The sequence below is a fragment of the Leptonychotes weddellii genome, chromosome 2, assembly GCF_054177405.1.
Source record: "Leptonychotes weddellii isolate Sample4059 chromosome 2, ASM5417740v2, whole genome shotgun sequence".
NCBI classification, from domain to species: Eukaryota; Metazoa; Chordata; class Mammalia; order Carnivora; family Phocidae; genus Leptonychotes; species Leptonychotes weddellii.
Genome location: NC_138370.1, coordinates 126,189,383 through 126,210,764, shown reverse-complemented (window position 1 = coordinate 126,210,764; position 21,382 = coordinate 126,189,383). Strand labels below are relative to the sequence as shown.

Below are 21,382 nucleotides of genomic sequence, written 5' to 3'. Positions count from 1 at the left end.
GTGCTTTAATAGGTCAGGGAATATGTGGAAGTCATGCTTACATTTGTACATACACTTTGAAAACAAACCCCTTTAGGATAACATTTTTATGTGATCCTCTCGTAAAGGAGGAAAAGAATTCTAAACAGCCATGCAAATGGATCCACATGTGCCAGGCAGAAACTAGACACATCACAGATACTCGCTTTTCAGTAAAAGAACTTAAAATGCAATAAAAGTAAGGAGAGGCATATAGTATGGCATCAACCACAATATCAGAACTAATTTGCCAACATAACTATGGCAAATTTTTTTTCTGATATTCTTCCTTAATTTAGTGCATTTTATTAACATATTTATTTTCCTCATTCCCTAATACAGAGCAAAAATGCATAATAAACTTGTTAAATAACCTTTCTTCATATAAATAATGAACCAACCCAGGTTTCACCAAAAATTAAAGCTCTATTTTTGAATATTTTTTGTTTTAAAGAAAGAAGAGTGGGGAGAAATGACCAACAAAAACCACATAGTAATGATTTATATGGAATTCTGAATCTTGCATATCTATGTATACATACACATATACATACAGATACACATACATCTACACACACATATATATCTCTCTCTATATGATTTCTTTGACATTTCTCTAAGTGCATGCTAAAGCAAAGCCAGCAGACAGAAACACTTACCAAGAATATGAGGAGAAGACTCGTCTTCTTGGATTAACACATGTCTAGCACCCGGGGGTATATCAAACATCTTAAGGTACCCTTTGCATGTGTAGTAAATATTGGAGAAAGCAAAGAAGAAAACAAAAGCAACAACCATGGTTAGCCGAGCATGAAATTCTTACTGCTTCTGCATGCAGAAGAGGGCATCCATAAACTCAAAGAAGCAGTTTCAGGAATGAACTTCAAAGCATTGGTAGTTTTTGTGACAACTGGCATGAGATTAGAGGAAACCCTTTTTTTTTTTTTGGTATTAAGAGGGGGGAGTTAATCTTGTTTCTAACCTATCAGTCATTTATCTTGTATTGAACTGTGAATTGTGTCAACAACAATTCAGGCAAATTTCCTGTGTCCTTCTATGTGAGTTTAGGTTTTCTGTTGTTGTTGTCATTGCTGTTAAATTTATAAATTTATTTATTTATTTATTTATTTATTTATTTTTGAGTATAGATGACACACATAATGTTACATTAGTTTCAGGTGCACAACATGGTACAACATAGTGATTTGTCAAGTTTATGTTTTCTAAACCACTCTTTTGAAGTGGGGCCAGTTTTTAGCATACTTAGTTGGTGAACTTCTTGAGATATTTTATCTGTCTGTATATTATTTTAAAAGCTTCAGGGCAAGTATAGATAGCTAAACTTCTAATTAATGAAATATCTTCATATTGAAAGCCTGCTTTGTTCTAAAGAGATTTCAAAAGAAGGATCAGTGAGTGGCTTTCATTTTTCTTGTGATCAGCCATTAATTTTAAAGCCTTGAACAAGTTTTATTATGGGAAAGTTTTAAAGTATATTTTTTAGATTTGACCAAACCATTTGGTTGGAAAATGCCGCAAGTTATGTCTTACTTACATTGCCTTAAAAATGTGCCCTAAACTCAATCTTCTAATCTAGAAATCATGAAATCAATATGCTTCATGGATTGCCTTGGGTTATAAAATCTTATATCAATCCTATTACAGTCAATGTCATATAAAACAAATCTTAGTATTATCACATGTCCTAAAAATTATCTTAAGATCACTTAGAATTAAGATCCTAACTTTAAATCAACAATAGGACAAGTAGAAATCAAGACGTTTTATCCAGGAAATATAAATTAATATAGGGAGATGCTGCAACTGACACCTTAGATATGAAACATTCAATTCACATACTACAGGATGAGTCTGACAGAAATTCAGTTATAAATACACAATTGTCAGTGTTCTCAGAAAGAAGTATGTTTGTCATTTCCATATGGACAATAACTATCTACCTGTGGGTAGATTTACTCAACTTTTTCCCAATATTTATTACTGTCTTAACTCAATGGCATAGTCATTTTGGGGTCAGGGTTTTCAGTACCTGAATCTGGGTAAAGTCGAGTCCGGAAACCGTAGCATGTTTGTCTGAGTGTGCAATGGCTAGACGGAACATGTTTAAGATGCCGACCAAGCACAGCAAAACAGCTTGATGCCATTTATGGATGCCCATCTTTCTGCAGTTTGCTACAACTTACCCAGTACATTTTTAGCTTCCCTTGTTTCAGCAAGAGAAATATTACGAGCTCCTTTGGGTAAAGTGAAGGCACCTCTTGTCTTCCCTTAAATAGAATGTTTTTAATTAGTGAAGGTTTCATGTTTATCAAAGTCTTGCTGGTTCATTGACTATACTATAAGCTATGTAGATTCTATTAGGTAAGATATCAAATAATTTGGTAATTTTATGTGTTGAAGTCAAAATGCATTTTTAATAGTTAGCTAATGCCAATAAAAAGTTAATAGTCAATGAAAGTAAGACTAAGAATGAATGAGAAATGATAAAGGTGATTGGAAGTTGAATACTTGCAGATTTCATTTTCCAGCAACTTGAATTCTGTATGGCACCTCTTGCTTAAATGTTTCCCTGTTGGAAAACGTTAATTAGTCTATTGAGTGACTATGATAACACCAGTGCAGAGAAATGGGTGTTAGATTATCTTTGAACAGTCTGAATCTGTACGACTGAGGAAACCTTTCTTCTCTCCTCACCTTGAGTCGCAGGTTTAGTCTAATTTTTGGCATATCTGAAAAAAACGCACCACGACCTCACACCACAGAATGGATGATTAATGGATGGATGATTAATGGCAAAAACTTTTTTCTTTACATTAATTTACTCTGGAAATAAAATAATATGAGTGATTTTATACCAAAAAGAATAATATAGCTGCCATAGAGAAAGCACAGTTAATTGCTTCACAATAAGATGAAGAAAATTACATGTTACTCCACCAAAACCATAATATATCATTTTAATTCTGTGAATGTTCTTAAAGTAATATAATCAGCCAGAAATGGCAATATTTGTTTTTTAACCATTTAACTATTAAATGATCACAAAGGAATATCAAAACCATCAGTAATGAAAGATACTTTGGAGTGACCCTGCCCCACTCAATGTGTCAAAGAGCAAAACTGGTCTGTGTGCACTTGGCTTGCACTGGGCTAGCTGAGGTCTAATGAGAGTACAAAGAACTTAGAGAATTATTCCATTTGGATGAAGACTACCTTTTTTATACTTTCTCTTCTCCTAAAAGGGAAAATCACCGCCATGACAATGTGCTCAAAGTAAACCAGTTTCTTATCTTTATTTTTGTTTTGTCTTATTTTATCATTCTACCAGAGACTATACCAACTGAGTGGGGATGATGAAAAAGAAGCTTCTCAAGGGAAGCACCACATCAAATTTATCTTTAAATGTTGAATTCCCAGAGACATTTTCCCCATAAATGCTTATTGAATAACTGAATAACATTTGTCACAAACTAAAAAAGATCATCCAGTAATAAATGTTTGTATCCAAATCTCTTATGAAAATTCCAGTGAATGATTATGAAACGACTCATAATTTTACATATTATTTCTGCTTTTTTTTTTTTTTCCATCTGCTGAAACTTTATTGTATGCCTAAGTCCAGGTCACTGACTCTAAAATAAACACTAACATTCACACACACAAACAGTCATACCTCAGGGTTGTTTTTGGTTGTGTACCTAATTTTGTGTAATATAAAACTTTTAAAATCATGTGAAATATGGAGTCTAGATTTGTAGATTTATAAATAGGATGAACTTGTTCACCTTTAAAATAAAAGAAGCAAAGCTCATGCAATATTTTAAAAGTTGTATTTAAAATTTTGTGATTTTTGGGGCACCTGGGTGGCTCAGTCGTTAAGCATCTGCCTTCAGCTCAGGTCATGATCCCAGGGTCCTGGGATCGAGTCCCACATCGGGCTCCCTGCTTTGCGGGAAGCCTGCTTCTCCCTCTCCCACTCCCCCTGCTTGTGTTCCTGCTCTCACTCTCTCTCTCTCTCTGTCAAATAAATAAAATCTTTAAAAAAAATTAAAATAAAATTTTGTGATATTTTTTGTAACTTCTGATCAACAATTTATGTGAACAGAAAATTCAAAATAAGCCTCAATTCTAATAATTAGGTCTAATGTATTTTATTAAAAACACAAAATAGTTTTTGTGTTTATTAAAAACACAAAATAGCCTGGGTGGCTCAGTCAGTGAAGCGTCCGACTCTTGATTTCTGCTCAGGTCATGATCTCAGAGGTCGGGAGATCAAGCCTTAAGCTGGGCTCCACACTGAGTGCGGAGTCTGCCTGGGATTCTCTCTCCTTGCTCCTCTGCCCCTTCCCGCTTGCACACACGCTCTCTCATTCTCTCTCAAAATAAATAAATAAATAAATAAATAAATAAACAAACAAACAAACAAATAAATAAAAACACAAAATAAAACAAAACACATATTTTAGCTAACTACTATAATTGAAATTGATTTTATTTGTTCCTTATTTAAGTAGACACTCTTTCATCATGGATGCCGTGGAGTATGAATTCAGTCCAAGTGTTTTTATTTTGTTTTTGGTTTTTAGTTCCTTAAAAGATAATCTGAGGGTGTCTGCGTGGCTCAGTCGGTTAACCGTCTGCCTTCAGCTCAGGTCATGATGCTGGGGCCCCACGTCGGGCTCCCCAAACAGTGGGGAGTCTGGTTCGTTCTCCCCAAAGACCGGGGAGTTTGCTTCTCCCTCTCTCTCTGACTCTCCCCCTGCTGATGCTCGTTCTGTCTCTCACGTGCTTGCTGTCCCTCTCTCTCTCAAATATATAAATAAAATCTTAAAAAAAAAAAGAAAAGAAAAGGTAATCTGAATAAAAATAAATCAGCAGCTAATTTTTTGTTATGTTTATAGGGAAAATGCTACATTCCTAAAAGAAGTCTCAAAAAGTATAAATCATGGAGAAGGATACCAAATTCATGAGAGACCTCATCTTACCAAGCTTCTTGGGAGTTCTGGTAAATGTCCCCTTTACGGTTCGACAATGAGAATTATCTCCTCCACAGACGCCACACTTATCCTCAACCTTAGTAGAACCGATTTCTTTATCACAGCCCACTTTCTGGAAAGAGAAGATGTTAAACGTGACTAATTTCAATGTGCCAAGTGAAGGTCAGCATCCTAGACAAGGACAAACCATTTGTTTTACCGTGAGCCCACAGTGACACAGTCTGACCAAACCTTGACTCAAGCTCTGATTTTTTTAATGCCTCAATCTTTTTGAAGAGCTACTATGAAGTCAGATGACTTGTACTCTAGGTTAAAATCTACTCTAGGATACATTCCCCCAGTCTAATTAAATATTTACCCCATCACACATAGTCATGACCCATCGAACATTTATTAAGCGCAGATATTGTCGTTGATGCTGAAAAGACAAAAAGACAAAAAGTGTTTTTCCCCTGTTGCTCTCCTATTTGGAAAGATGAGTAATAAAACAATGAGCTGGGCATTAGCATAAGCTTTATAAGCTGGCTAGGGATGCAAAACAGAACTTTACAAAAAATAAAATAAGACAGGGCGCCTGGGTGGCTCAGTCAGTTAAGCGTCTGCCTTCGGCTCAGGTCATGATCCCAGGGTCCTGGGATCAAGTCCTGCATCAGGGTCCCTGCTCTCTGGGGAGCCTGCTTCTTCCTGTCCTCCCCACTTGTGCTCTCTCTCTATCTCTGTCTCTGTCTCTCAAATAAATGAAATCTAAAACTAACTAACTAACTAACTAACTAAATAAATAAAATAAAGACGAAATCAGAGAGGGAGACAAACTGTAAGAGACTCTTAACTCTAGGAAGCAAGCTGAGGGTTGTTGGAGGGGAGGGGGATGAAGGGATGGGGTAACTGGGTGATGGAAACATGATGTAATGAGCACTGTGTATTATATAAGACTGATGAATCACTAAACTCTACCTCTGAAACTAAAAACAAACCAAACCAACCAACAAACAAAAAAAACTTTATAAAGTGCTGGATATTTTCATAAGACCCTGTTGAAAGGCATTTCAAGAATGCAGAGGGATAAAAACAGAGCCATGGAAATTGTATGCTCATGGAAAGTGGGTTCTGAGAGCAATACTGAAGCCATGTTTAAGCCAATGGAAAGTTAGTACTGTATGAGAGGGGAAGAACAGTGAAAGATTTGCAAAGCACAGGCCATGAAAGACCTCGAATATCAGGCAGAGTTTACATTTTCACAGGAACTTAACAGGGAACCACTGAAGGTTTTCTGAACTGGGGCAGGCCCCTTCATGGAAATCAGTGCAGGGTAAGGGGACATGATAGGCCACTGCACTCAGAAGTTTGGAATGAAAATGGGCAGAGACAATGATGACCACACGTTTGATGTACTGTGGGAGGGTGAGAGATGGACAAAAGTCAGATTCTACTTTCAGGGGAAATTCATTTCAAATGTGAGGTCTCTGCATTCTTGAGATTCATTCCTACAACACTTTGGTTGTGCTGAAGTGAAGAAGAAACAGGAGTAACATGTTCAGTTAATAAGGCTGATTTCATATCAATTCAACTTGGGAACACGAACAAGAAAGTCAACTGCAGTTTTTTAAAAAAGAGTCTCAGTGGGGCAAAATCCGGTTTTTGCATCTTCGCCTCTTTTGTTCTGAGGTAGAATTCAGTGTTTAAACTTAGAATCAATTGGAAAGTAAGAGAGAGAGCAGGAGAGACAGAGGGAGAGAGAGAATTTCTATTATTTTTTAAATAAAAGATAAAATACATTTAGCATTGCGTTTTTGAAAACAGCTCTGTAGTGGAAAAGCAGATGACTACTAGTAAAATACTCAAAGCAAAAAAAGGCACTATCCATCCTGAGCTGTTGTATCCCCCAGCCAGAGGGATCAGAGTAATTTAGAAAAGGCAACTGGCTGGAAGAGGACGAAACCATATTTACATCTCAATTCTGCCAATAGCCAAACATTGATGTGAAAAGTGAAAATTTCTACCGCGTTTGGTTTAGGTCTCCTCAGCTACTCCTAGATTCTCATTTTAATGTGATTTTACAGATAAGACAGGGTTAAGATCTTTTGAAAACATGCAGGTGAACGATAGTCAAAGCAGAATTGCACAACGGCATAGGAAGCTTCCAGGGATGCCATGTGAACTCACCACACACTCTCCCCGCACACATATGCTGTATGGATCTTTGTAAGAACAGTGCGTTCCATCCAGCACCAGCTGTTTCATATACACCACATCTCCAGTCTCTCTGGATTGGCAGTAAAGGTGGCATCTTTTCTTGGCTGCAAAGATGGAGGATTAAATCGACCATGTACATAAAGTGACATATTTGCACACTACAGTGATTTTATTTTTAAAATAGAGTTTCCGCACGATGTCCTGAAAACAAAACACTGTATGAATAAATAAAAGAGTAGCAGAAAAGGATACGTATTTGGCTTATGACTGATCTAAACTGTGAAACTTCTGAGAGTGAAAAGTGGCTGAATTAATAACTGCATAGGAATGACTGGGACTGTCCCAGGCAAAGCAGGTTGGACGTCAACCATGGATTTAACCACAGCTCTTCAATAAACTTTAATTCAGAACCAATTTCATTTTAGTGACACTTAGAGAATTAAAGGCGTTTCTCTTTTGTTTGAACCGATGACCTAGTATGGTTTATGCCTCATGTAGGATCTCATTAGTCAAATGTAATATAATTTACATGACTCGCTTCACTGAAACAGATAAAAAATAATGCATTTCTTCTTAATGCACTGCAACTTGGAATTCCTATGTGGATGCAATCTTTCCTTTAAAACAGCTTTTAAACTGAACTCGGCAGTGTATTGAATCATATGGTAACCATGTCACTATTTTGTTTCAGCCACCCAACTACGAAGTACGGTGAGACATTCCTATTAAAGAGGGCACGTTCTGCATGGAGCACTGGATGTTATATGCAAACAATGAATCATGGAACACTACATCAAAAACTAATGATGTAATGTATGGTGATTAACATAACATAATAAAAAGAAAAATCAGAGGTATGAAGTGAAATGCTAACAGGGAATCCCCAAGTGTCTTTTCTAATAACTAGTGTCACGGTACAAAAGTAAAAGGTTATGATGTGCCTTTTGTTCTCAAGTCATGATCTTCTTCTTGTTTCTCAGTTGTAAAGGAAATGTGGTGTTTCCCTGGTTATTTGGAAAGGAAAGATCACAGTATTCCAGAGCGTTTCCTAGTAGAAGGATGTCAGTCAAACGAGGAAACACAACATGTCTCCACGGGTCTTTTCAGCAGTGACAGTGGGAATGCCGTTGGCCAGGAACTAGCCCACAGTCCTCACCTCTCTAGAGAAAGGACTAAGCTAGCCTTGTTCTTGGAAACCCAGCAGGACTTACCCCTATAAACACCAAGTTTTCTAATTTACCAAGTAAGGACCCAGAGTCCCAGGGATTGGTGTTGACAAGGCTTACACTCTGAGTCCCCATCCACACAGCGGGAAAGACAGCGAGCATCTACTCACAGTCGGGATGTTCATATGGCAACCAGTGGTGCTTGATATTCTGGAATTCGAAGTGGGAGTTACGCTGTTGGCACTGCTGCGCTCTGAAGTCCTCAAAGTGTTTTGGGCATTCTTCTGTATTACAAAGCTGGTACTCAAAATTAACACCAGGACAATCCTGACCACCGTTGATGGGCCTAAAAGAAAAGACAACATTGAAAAAGGCCCTTTGGCTCTGGGCCAGCAGTTGAAGCTTGCAGACACAGTGCTGGAAGGCAGAAAGCCAGAGCTGCTGAGCTGCGGGCACAAAGGGAATGAACTCATGCTTCCTAATTTCCATCCCTTTCCAAAAGCACCATCCTCCCCCTATGTGTGTTTGTCTGGGACGGGGTGGGGAAGTGGGGACCAAAAACTCAACTTAAGTCAGCATTTCAAACAGTATATTTTGCATGCACAGTGAAATATATAAAGAAATTTTAAAAAACATATGTATGGACCAAGGAAAATTATATTTCCTCCCATGCATAAAACATGTACATGAAACCCAAAGACATTTGATCACAGCTCTATGTCTTAGTTTTCTCCTATGTAGAATGCGAAAAATAATCCCATCTTTCTTAGAGAAACATGGAGAGGACTGCATAAGTCAACATATTTAACATACTTACAACAGAGCATGGCTCATAGTGAACTTTAGCTGCCCTTATGATAATTTTTATTGTTTATATTACTCCCACTAATACCACCAGCATCTCTTCCCGTGAAAACAGGTATGTGACATTTGATATTTTTCATGAAAAACTCTCAGAACCATCCTGCTGCCAGAGACTGAAGAAGCCACTTTTCTTACATGGTAAGCCCTAGACCAGAAAGAAGGTCCTGAGTTTTTGCTGAGCACGCAAGAGGGATTCACTCTATTTAGTCTGAGTGAGTGAATAGGGAGCTGTTCCCCCAGTTCCTTGGTCTTCTTTCACCATCTTTCTGTGGTCCCGCTCGGCTGTGTTGCTCCCCTAAGCCCGGAGGGAGTGAGCCCCTGGCTGGAGCTGCTCCCGGCTCTGCCAGGCTGACACACCTGGGCTTCCCAGCGTCAGGGCCCCGGCCAGCACAGGGACGGGCCTTCCCTGCCTAGCTCCTGAAGACTTCTAAATAGCAACGGCTTCCAAAATCTCTAATCTTCGCTTGAGCCTCATCTTCACCATTGATGACTCTTCCCAAGATTGATGAATGGAGATCTATCCCAAACAGACACTTAAACCCCTAGTTTTCATGTTTTGTGTTTGACGTGTACTTCGTGAAACAGAGTATTAATAACAGAATACTGGAGTGTTTTCTGTCTATCCAAAAATAAGTAGAATTGCAGGAGCTTACTCACGTGGGATTATTACACTGGCGTGTTCTGAAACGGACACCAGTTCCGCATGTCCGGGAACAGGCGCCAAATTTGGTCCAGGATCCCCAGCTGCCATCCTGTTTTTGTTGATTAGCGTTCTTCCACATGCAGTGGCCCTTATAGCACCACTGAGGAAAATGACAAAAGGCAACTATGGAAATCATGCCCAAGCCAAAGCCCAAGTTACTACACAACCACCACCAGTTAAAGGCCTTTATTCCTTTTCTCCCCCCAGGTAAAGATGCATTTAAAATGAACCCAGCTCAATTACAACAATAAGGTACCCTACAGAGGATAATCTAGACTTGCATTTTTAAGTACAAAATGAAAAAAAAAATCACTTACTCAGACAAGTTTTTAAATGACACATTTATAGTGAATATCAAACAAAACCAGTAAGAATGATCTGAGGACCCAACTTGCATTGTAGGTACTATTCTACCCTTCAACCCTCATTAGCTAGATTACCAGGGTTTTTTAAAAAATATACGCCTTGGGCGCCTGGGTGGCTCAGTTGGTTAAGCAACTGCCTTCGGCTCAGGTCATGATCCTGGAGTCCCTGGATCGAGTCCCGCATCGGGCTCTCTGCTCGGCAGGGAGCCTGCTTCTCCTCTGACCCTCCCCCCTCTCATGTGCTCTCTCTCTCTCTCTCTCTCATTCTGTCTCAAATAAATAAATAAAATCTTAAAAAAAAAAAATATATACGCCTTTACTTTGGAATTAATTAACATATCTGAACATATACAGTGTTCAAAACACTTAGGTATGTTTCTAAATTTTCTTTTCTTTTCTTTTTTTTTTTTTTAAAGATTTTATTTATTTGACAGCGAGAGAGGGAACACAAGCAGGGGCAGTGGGAGAGGGAGAAGCAGGCTTCCCGCCGAGCAGGGAGCCCCATGCGGGGCTCGATCCCAGGACCCTGGGATCATGACCTGAGCCTAAGGCAGACGCTTAACCATCTGAGCCACCCAGGCGCCCTGTTTCTAGATTTTCAATCACAATGATTCTGAGAGATAGATAGGTCACTTGTTATCTTTACATCTTTAGATGAGGAATATTGAGACCCAGAAATGACCATGAAGAGGACAAGACCAACTGACCAGGAAGTAATTAAGTGGGAACTAGTGAACCTTGATACTACAGAGGCGCCTAGCTTATAGTACCCAGGACAGAGCAGGTCCTCAACAGGTATTAGTTCTTTTCCCTTTCAACATTTTGACTTCCTTTTTTGTCCTACCTATAATAAAAATGTTTCTTAATACTCAGATTTGGTAAATTTAAACATAACACAAATATATTTAGAGAAATTGGATGTTCAGAGTTGATTTACAGGATATATTTTTCATAAAGCAAAAATGAATCAACTCATTGTTGCTCTTGTTTTTTCAGTCAAAAGTTTGTAAATTGAATTTTTCCAGAGCAACACACTGTATGTAATATGTTTAGCATAATACCTAACAAAGTTTAAACACCCATAATGGCAGATTTTATTTTTATTATTATTATTATCATTTTTATGCTTGTAATTCTCAGAGCAAATACAGTTCATACACATTTGAAGTAGAGCTCTAAATGGCTTTAAAAGAACTCAAAGCTACATAAATCTTCCTTGCCACTTTTAGTCCTGTCTACAATATCTTATTTCCAAACTAGTCATGGCTCTTCAATTTGAGTTCTTAACATGCCTTTGTTTTGGGTTTGGTGATCTTTCCCCTTATGAGTAGCATAGATTGGCCCCTGGCCACTTTCTGAGCATTCAATCTTGACTACACAATTTGAGATTTAAAACCTCTGGGCATCTTTCCCCAAGGAGCAAGGCCAAATCTTCTGTATAAATTCACATGACTTTATTTCTGGACAACTTTCACAAGGAGTGGGACGCCAGCAAGTAAATCAAATCCCATTAGCAGGGGCCCAGATATTCTGCTGAACTGCTGCTTCCTATTCTATCAGGAATAGCCAAACAGTGATCTCAAAGATGGTAGGTCCTAATCCCCCAAATCTGTAAATATCCTTATTTGGAAAATGGTCTTTGCAGATGTGATTTGGTTAAGGATTTTGAGATGGAGAGGTGATCCTGGATCATCCAGGTGGGCTCTAAATGCCAGCACAGCACATGTATTCCTATAGGAGAGGGGCAGAGGGAAATTTGCACACAGAAGAGAAAGGGACATTGTGGTCAGGGATGCAGAGACTGGAAGGGTGCAGCCACAAATCGAGGAATGCAGGCAGCCCCCAGAAGCTGGAAGACTCAAGAAGAGATCCTCCCCTAGAGCCTCTGGGGAGAGTATGATCCACACAACTATTCTGGCTCAGTGAAACTGATTTTGGACTTCTGGCTCCTAGAACTATAAGAGAATATCATTTCTGTTTTTTTCAGGAACCAAGGTTGTGTGTGGTAATTTGTCATAGAAGCCGTAGGAAACAATGCTAGTGCATTATCATAATGAAACCCCATACACCACGGTTGGTATAAGAAGGGCTACAGCAGGGGTCATAATTTTCCAGGTTTCTAAGGATGATTATGATGAAACCTAGATTAGATTTTCATTGTATAAATAGATATACTCACTTTTCCAGCAGCACATTCAGTCCCATCAAGTGGGGGTCCCTTTTTTGTCTTACAAAAGTAGGGATTATCAGGATGGCTACACCACAGCTGTTTACATGGGTCAAATGTTCGGAACTGGAAGAGAGAGAATCAGGATCTCAATGAAATAGAGATGGCATGTCATACCAACATATATCTGAGAGTATCTTCTAGACGCTTTCTTCATGTCATGTTCCTTGGGTATTTTAATTTTAAATTAACAGTCATAGTTGTGGCATGATAAGAAAAAAAAAAATACTGCCTAAGAATTAATTCCAAGGAAAGAATACTTTTATTCTGCTTTTCTAAAATATCAATGAGAAAAAATAATTTCTCTGCGATTCTCTGGCTGACTTCAACATTTCTGCATACCATTTCTATTTTATGGTTTTCAGACAATATGGGAATTTTAAAGAATTTGTAAATATTACGACCATTTTAAATATGAAAACTTATTAAGATGGTTTTGCCCCTCTCAAGTTATCAAAACTGCTTCTCTTTATCCCTGTAGTTATGAACTGGCCAGATTATAAATAATACTGAGCTGATTAAAAGCATAAAATATTTATAAGTCTTGCTACGTGAGATAAGGTGTCCTGGGTGTAACAAAATCTCAATACATTCATGTAGTTTATAACGTACTTTCCATATATTTAATCCTCAAAACAATCCATGACTGAGACTGTAAGTTATAAGGTAAGGCTTTGGTTACGGTTATACGTTATAAGTGAGACAGTTAACAGTCAGACTAGAGTCTTAGGATTCTTATTTGTGAGAATGTTTTTGTTTTCCTAAAATACCACATTATAATATCCAAATGGATGTAGAAGCACACATATTTGTGTGTGGTCTTTGCTTGTCTGATCTCTTTGTAACTAGAAACATCTTACCATTATCTAGATTTGAAAAAAAAAAACAAATACCAGTTTATCCACATATTTATTGCTTACAGCACTAATTACCTGAATATAGCCTTATGGTCATAGCTTTTATTTTTTTTAAATTGTACTCACTTTGGACCTGGGGTTTTTTTGTTCTAATCCCTATTACTTAATGCAGAAACTGTACTTTTCCATGACATTGAGCCAAAGCTTTAGAATTCTCAGGCCGAGAGCATTAATGCAGGTAATGAGGCCCTGATAGCATGGACCTTATACACAGACCAAACGGCTGTAGACAGCTCTATACGGAAGATTGCAAACAGCAGATCAACTTTTTTTCAGTATCTTGAAATACTTAATTTTTTGCTCCAACATATAAAAAGCCCCTCCTCTCTCCTCCCCCTTTTTTTAATGAGCTACTAAAGCTCAATGTAGAAATTTAGTGAAACATAGCCCTAATGTGCACAGCCACATGGAGGACTGGCTTCACTGGACCCCATTTACCATGCGCCTGCATCGTGCTAAGCACTGTGATTACGGTATCAAATTTAATCCTGATCCCAATTCTATGAGATAAATACTATCATTATCCATATTTTACACCCAAGGAAACTAAGAGAGATTGAATAAAGTGCTCAAACTCATACCTTTAGTAAGTATGAGATCCAGATTCTGACAACCCACCCAGCCTGAGTATGAAACCCATATTCCTGACCTTCATGCTATACCATAGGACTCTCCCGTAAGAATATACGAGGATGACCCTTCCCTATGGTCACAGCTACATGAAATCCTGGCCAACAAACTGATGAAAAGCAACCAACTAAAGGCTTAGAAGTCATCTCTGAAGGTCACAAAAACTAAGGGGGCAACAGGGCATAAAGCTTTAGAGCCTGACAATCTTAGTTTCAATGTCTAGCTCCCCTATCGACCAGACGCGTGATTTAAGCAAATCGCTTAATCTCTGTAAATCTTGGCTTTTTCATGTGTAAAGTAAAAATATACCAGCTCCCATCTAGTCTGCTAAGGATTAAATAAGATAATATATTCGAAGCTCTTAGCTTCAGCACATAGTGACACAACAAACACAAAGTCATTGATCGATGCTGTTCCGCTTGCACCAGTGAGTCCATGAAGCTCACCAAACAGGAGCTATGCAAATGGATTTCAAGATGCAAAAATCTCAATTGACTGTGAGTGACATACCGCAGTGCACATTTTATAACCAACCCCAAAGTCAAAACGACATTGCTCATCCATAGAGTAATTGATTCCAGGAAGTTCTGGGAGTTTGGGCCAATCATGTTCAAAAGGGTCATCAAGGAGACAGTCATAGGAACTGTAGAAAGGAAAATATTTCATGTCGTTAAATGTTCATTTTTTTTTTAACACATCCTAATGAAAAACTATTCTTAGGTTACAGACTCTGGAATTTCATCCGATCATATAGCAAGATCACAGAGTCATACCTTTTAAGGTTTTTGGTTTCACTTCCATTCAGAAAAAGACCCATCATCCTTATTCATCCCCCAAAAGAGGCCAAACATGGCTCAGGAATACAGTAGAATTGTGACAGCCTTATATTCATGGCCCTCGCGGGACGCCCACACACTATGGTGGCACAGATCCCGGCCCCTATCCTACAGGGAATATGCGGCACTCTCTGCAGGCATCACATGACCGTCCTCTCTCTCCTCATCCCCAACTCAAGTTTGACCACCCGTCAAAGATTCCATAAGGAGTTTACTGAAAGGAGACCACAGTGAAAAATTCTCTTAAATTCTAGGCTTACGGCTTAAAATACTGTGATTACATTATGGGATCATTGTGCCAAAAGCTCTGAGTCATAAGAAAATGTTTATCATGAGCAACAATTCTCATTCACTGGGAGTTTGGTTAAGATTGAGGTCCTAAAAGACAGTTTCACGTCTGTGTTATGCTACGACATAAATGCTCTCAGGACACGCAGAAGGGGACGTACTGGATGTATCTCTTCAGTTCTTGGCCACTGCACCGGGACCAGTGGTAACGATGAAACGCTGCTTGCACCAAGGGGGCCATGACACTCCCCATAGCGGTCTCATCACCACACCTGTTGCCTTGTCCGTCGTGCTCCATTCCCAGCCTACAATAAAAGTGAGACCTCACCGGTAAGAATCAGAGGGGCCGTGGATTCTGCTTGATTCCACTCTTGGAAATAAATTCAGGGGAATGTGCGTTTTATAAACTAACGTGGCTTTTGCGGAGGAGTCCCAGAGACTGTGAAATAGAGAATAATCTGACAGAAATGTCTTTCTTGTCCCATAGCTACGGAAAGCGCAGGGGTATCTCTGCAAGCCAGAGTCACTTATTTAGTTTCAGTGCGTGACCTCTTCCCTGTTTTCAGCTCCTCACACTTGGCAAGGAATGAGAGTTGCATGCTGGCATGTACTCTGCCCAAAGTGTGAACAATACTGAGAGAAGCAGGAAAGAAAAGACCTTTTTTTTGGCTTTATAGCTGTCAACAGTGACTTACACATGGCCAGTCTCATGGGCTACTACAAAAGCAGATGAAAAACCATCCTCATGATTCAGGGTACAGCTTCTCACTGGATGACACATGCCTGTGACTGGAGCATATCCTGTAGAGAATAACAATTACTTTTATTTTCATTTTATGAGAAAGCCCATTAAGAACTACTACTGGACCTTTGCCTAGAAAAAAAAAAAAAAGAGCTTTTCAGGAAACAGAGGCAGTATTATTTTGCTGCTAGCATTGTGCCACCTTCTCTTGGGAAAGCCACACACAGGTAATGGTCTCTAAAAAGATTCACTGGGTCTGCGTTTTCTCCTTCCCTAAGGGAAGGAACTGCCTGGGGTTACTATTCTGTTCTGCCCACCAACAAAGCCCTGTCTTTCTGTTTTTAGTGAATGGTCCTTCCTGTGATGGTACTGATAAAGGGAGCCAGAAATTCCATCAACATTGAAAAGAACTCATCAGTCCACTTTTTTTCCGAAGTCTACATCAGAATTTATTAGATAAATGGAAGCTGACTTTGGAAGAAAGCTCTTTGGCAGCAATCATTTCTCATGGCATCTCCTTTCCCTTTCCGAGCAGTTAGTGGAAATCACACTGCATTTTACAGCATCCCCTCCACACCCCAAATGCACAGTCATTATTTTAAAGGCAAGTATAATATATTATAGCATGTAAGTGGCATTTAACATCGTGAATTCCACAGAAGTCACTGGAAGCAATAGAAAGAAAGTGTATGCCTGGCTGATGCATGGTGGAAAGTGGTGCATGGTGGAAAGGGAGCTGAACATTTGAACAGACTCCTTGATTTAGGATTATTTTTTAAAAGTCATGCCCTTAAGTTTTTCTTCTGCATATTAATAGAAATACCTTGCATTCCAGCAGGTCCAAAGTCTTGCCTGGTTAAGAAAATTGCATGATCGTGGTGTTCAGAGTGGTTCGGATCAGACTTTTGTTGTTGGCAAGCCCAGCGACACACGTTCTCCAAGCTCCTGGATGGGTTTCCCCTTTCAATGAGGCTGATGGACTAAGAGGAAATAGTGCATTGAAGAAGTGCATAACACTTTCCCAAAGGCTTCCTTTCGTCACTTGCTCTGAAGTCAACATTTGGGAGTGTAATATTTCAAAGATGTTCAATATTATTATTTAGGGCTTATGCATATATCTGCTCTTATTTGGGAATTCTAAAAGCCCATGAAGGTCAATCAAGATCAATGGGACCTGTGTGAAAAGGTGACTGACACATTTATGGGAACATGTAACTCTGACATTTGCTATCATGAGGCAACTCAATGTTAATCATTGGGGTAAGAATTCTAGTAGTCCATTTCCTAATTCAGCTCAGATTTCTTAAGTTTTATAGATATCAAAAACAATTAAAAAAAAAGAGGAAAAGATTCTAGTGTGAGACTTATCCAGAGTTGTTAAAGTGAAAGGTCTTTAGTTAAAATTTTTATTTTTATTGGCCCAGAATTGATCAACAAATGTGAAGAACATAAATTCTTCAATGATCTGGCAAAGCTGGTCAAATCTTCATTTCAGGAGGTGGTCAAATTACATAAACCTTACACTGAAGAAAGCAACTCCCCCCTTTTTTTAACCTCAGAGCGATGAAGAGAGGCTCTTATCTGGCAAGTTACAAGCAATGGATTGACATTGCCTGGAATGTTGCTACTACCACATTATGATCAGGAGTTAAAAGTTCAGAGGGAAAAGGGCCCATCCTTCAAGAACCCAGTATCCATACTTCCCGGAATAGTTCTGATAGAATAAGAAATGGAATTTGGAACCCCAAATTAGTCTCTACTTGCCTGACCGGCTGAGAGTTTTGTTACATTTCAGCAAATATCATTATCAGTGTTTACATTCTGAATAAAATTAGCTTGGTTTATTTCATGCTGATCACATACTTCTCCAAACAAATCATATAACAACCAATTGAAGGCTGTTAACATCTCCAGCTGGAGTTGACTTGTATTTAGTGTTAGTAACACAAAGTAGGTCAGGTTTATGGAATACAGTAAAGATCAATGACACCCTCTCATCAGAAAATGATAAGTGGGTGTTAAATACATAATGAAATGCAAACACATGGATTTTTTTCCTGTTTGCTAAATGCATGATTTCCTTAGTATTTCATAATCAGGAGGATTAATTATGGGAGGGGGCATGTAATCTTAAATATCAAGAAGATTGCCAAGTTAGGCACTTTCTCAAAGGAAGAAACCATGGTTATCCATTCCATTATTTCCAAGGACAAGGACACATCTACTGCCATTTTAAAGCCAGCTGAAGTTAGTTACATTACATGAAATTCCTACCGTGTGCATTTTGACTTAACTTTTTGTTTTCAAAAAGGATTAAAGCTCTTCTCAGTGAATATCCACTGTATACTTCATTTTTCTTAAGTGGAACGATATGCATGTAAAATATCGTTTTTAACAAATCATGAGAGAGAAAGGATCTCTGCTATTTTTCTTCACTGATATATTCAAAGCACCTAGGAAGCATCTGACACATAGTAGGCACTCAGCATAGATGTTTTGAAGGAATAAACGGTTCACGAATTTGACGATAATGGGAGACTGAGGAAATTCTCTTTCCTCACATTGGCATCCATTTGTTTTCACCCATATAGTCATACCTAGTGCCAGGATCACTACCTATGACTCCATTAGATAGATAAGCAGAGCAAATGGGATCAGCACAAAAATCATTATCACAATCCATGCTGACTGTGGCGGTTTCTCTTCCTCAGTTAGGTCTACGTGAGACGTCAATACCACATGCTAGCTAGAGCTACAGAAATTTAGTCTTCCGTTTGCTAGCCCAGTCCTTCACGTTCATAGTTCACATATTTTAAGACATTTTACCTTTGCGTAACCCAGCATTATCATGCGCACCAGGACCACATTTATATGCACTCCAAGGGACTCATCGTGGTAAATTTCATTCACCTGGAAACAAAGCAGATCATTGCTAAAAGAAAGGTGGCACGATGATTTCATGAAGTGTACAACATTTCAGGGGTCAGCCATGTAATCACAAGTACTAGAGTCAAGTCACTTTTTTAAAAATTTGGCTTAAGCTGAACTCTCTTACCTTTAGCTTTGAAACAATTCCCAGATATGTGAATTACTGATTTTGTAAACCCCACAGTACAATGAATAATGGAGGATATACTTCAAAGGGCATCATTAAACTATTGTTGTGTTAGAAAGAGTCCAATGTGTTATATTTACATATAATGTTCATCAAAAGCAACCACAAGTGGGTGACTCTGACAAGAGTCTACTAGCTGAGCGTAGCCACAGCCCTGTAGAGGAAAACAGACAGCAGGCATTTGTCTGGGTGCTCATGTCACCACCAGGGGTCCTACGTCTGGTTGGGAGAGCCCATGGAAATGGAGTTGGTATGCAGGAGCTATGGTGGTTTATCTGCAGGCCAGTAAATGGGTAGCCCTCCCAGTGCTCCCCGTCTAGGAGTGGGGCAGCTGAATCAACAATTATTTAGAAGTCCTTCAACATCTGAATTACTAAGGTGAACATATGAGTGCATATTAGATGAATATCACCCTTAAGTATAGCTCAGAAAAGCTAAGTTGAGTCACTCCTTTTTATTTAATTTTTTAAAGTTGGGCTGAAATTTTTTAAAAGCGATTTGGTATACTTTAAAATCATAGATATTAGAATTTAAGCAACCTCATAGTTCATAGCCCAACACAGACTTATATAGATGAGCAAGATGAAGACAGTTGAGGTTAACTGGTATGCAAAACCCACAGTCAACTGTCGGCAGATATGAATCTAAAGTGGACCATCATTGTATCTTCTGATTAAACTGGTACAAAATCAGTGTGTAAAGGTTGCTTATTAAGTTGGCAAATGCTAGCAGGAATGGGAAAGGCGGAGTTACCTGACTAGATTACCAAAAATTCTTAGCTATTCCCAGGGACAGGGACCAAACATTTGTCACAATAACTAAAACAGGGATGGAAAACTAACTGCAATTCTACTTGAGATCCAGGAGACTTGTTGGACTGTAAGCACAGCAAATGGAAAACCTATAGAGAAAAGAGAACCATAATCTCATAGAGAGAGACTTTAAAAAGAAATCTAACTTTGAATGATAGAATGTTCTAAAAAGCTCCCCAACAAAATTCATGAATCATAAAATTGCAAATTACCACACTGACCAAGAAACAGGCGCAAGAAATCCCAACTGAAATATTTCAAGAATCTAATGGGACTGCACAGAACACCTTACAAAATCAAGGCCTGAAATACAGACTAAAGGCATACTTACTAAATTTGTATGGAATGAGAGAGAGGACAGCCAAGATGGAGGTTAAAAAAAAAAAAAAAAGCTGCAGAAACAAGTATATACTAAAGAAGACTAAGTACAGTCTGACAAGAGAAGATGTAGAATCCTCTAAAGTGGAAAAATGCACTACTAACATACACACACATAGAGTTTACAAATGCACATACACACAGAGAAGGGCAAGAGCCAATCCAAGATAAGCCAAGTTAAAAAAAAAAAAAAAACACCTCTGCAATGTGCTCTTGTGTGTCACAGGTGTGCAGACAGGCAGCCCAGGAGGAAGCCATCCCTTTGGGGCCAGGGTATCCTTGAAGTATTGAGTACATTTTATCTATGATGTCTTATAAAAGAGAAGTTGACAAAGATGAATGTATCCAGAGAAGAGTAAAAAGCAAGAAGCCTTGAAAATGTGTCACATAGAGAAGGGGAGACACAGTGGCCAAGAGCCTAACACCGGACACCAATAGTCTTGTTGACCTCTTGGTTCAACCCCTCGTTGTATGGTCTCCATCCTTCTTCGCCTTGGTCAAAGGGGCATAATAAGAATACTACCAGACTGGGCTAGTGCAAGAATTAAAAGATTTAACTCACGCAAACAGATTGCTCAAAAAATTCATGAGTGAGGAGAGAGGGACGTTACGGAACAGGAGAATATGGGAAACAGAAAAGAAAAACCTAGAAAGAAGACTTAATAGCTGCCATATGGAAAAGGGGTTCAATTTATTAGATATATCTACAGAAAATAAATAAAAACCATGGGTTTAAACTGAGAGGGGTAGATTCCAGGTCAATATAAGAAAAGACCAAATGCTGGACCAAAAAACTGTGATTTCTTATGACCTTTTTGGTCACGGGCACATTGTTTTAGCTTACTCCATACATGCTTAATTGTAGTCCGAATCCCCTTCCTCTTCTGGATTAATTATCTGATAAAAAATTCCTAACATTTTAATTCCAATACAAGTAAAAGTCTGAAGACAGGCATGTCACTACCACATTCATCCAGAGACTCAGGGACATTCCAAGAGACTTCTCATAAGGCAGATGCTTTGAATTAGTAACACAGCTGCATCGCACATACTCAGCTTCATGTAACTGAAATGTAAATGCATTCGATGTTAAAAAAAAAAAAAAAACCC

The 21,382-nt window shown here is 38.7% G+C and overlaps 1 protein-coding gene across 5 annotated transcripts in view; it reads right to left on the bottom strand.

Annotated features, from left to right (window-relative positions):
- The window catches only part of ADAMTS3 (ADAM metallopeptidase with thrombospondin type 1 motif 3), a 249,547-nt gene that overhangs the window by 23,592 nt on the left and 204,573 nt on the right, over nucleotides 1–21,382 (bottom strand). For all 5 annotated transcript variants that reach the window (XM_031035962.2, XM_006740665.3, XM_081812297.1 and 2 more), the window contains 11 exons: nucleotides 18,794–18,877; nucleotides 16,791–16,947; nucleotides 15,921–16,026; nucleotides 15,387–15,530; nucleotides 14,612–14,744; nucleotides 12,507–12,620; nucleotides 9,917–10,062; nucleotides 8,566–8,741; nucleotides 7,200–7,333; nucleotides 5,025–5,148; nucleotides 678–758 (listed from right to left, as the gene is read on the bottom strand). In XM_031035962.2, coding sequence (XP_030891822.1) covers nucleotides 678–758; nucleotides 5,025–5,148; nucleotides 7,200–7,333; nucleotides 8,566–8,741; nucleotides 9,917–10,062; nucleotides 12,507–12,620; nucleotides 14,612–14,744; nucleotides 15,387–15,530; nucleotides 15,921–16,026; nucleotides 16,791–16,947; nucleotides 18,794–18,877 — 1,399 coding nt within the window. The remainder of the gene's footprint in view (nucleotides 1–677; nucleotides 759–5,024; nucleotides 5,149–7,199; nucleotides 7,334–8,565; nucleotides 8,742–9,916; nucleotides 10,063–12,506; nucleotides 12,621–14,611; nucleotides 14,745–15,386; nucleotides 15,531–15,920; nucleotides 16,027–16,790; nucleotides 16,948–18,793; nucleotides 18,878–21,382) is intronic.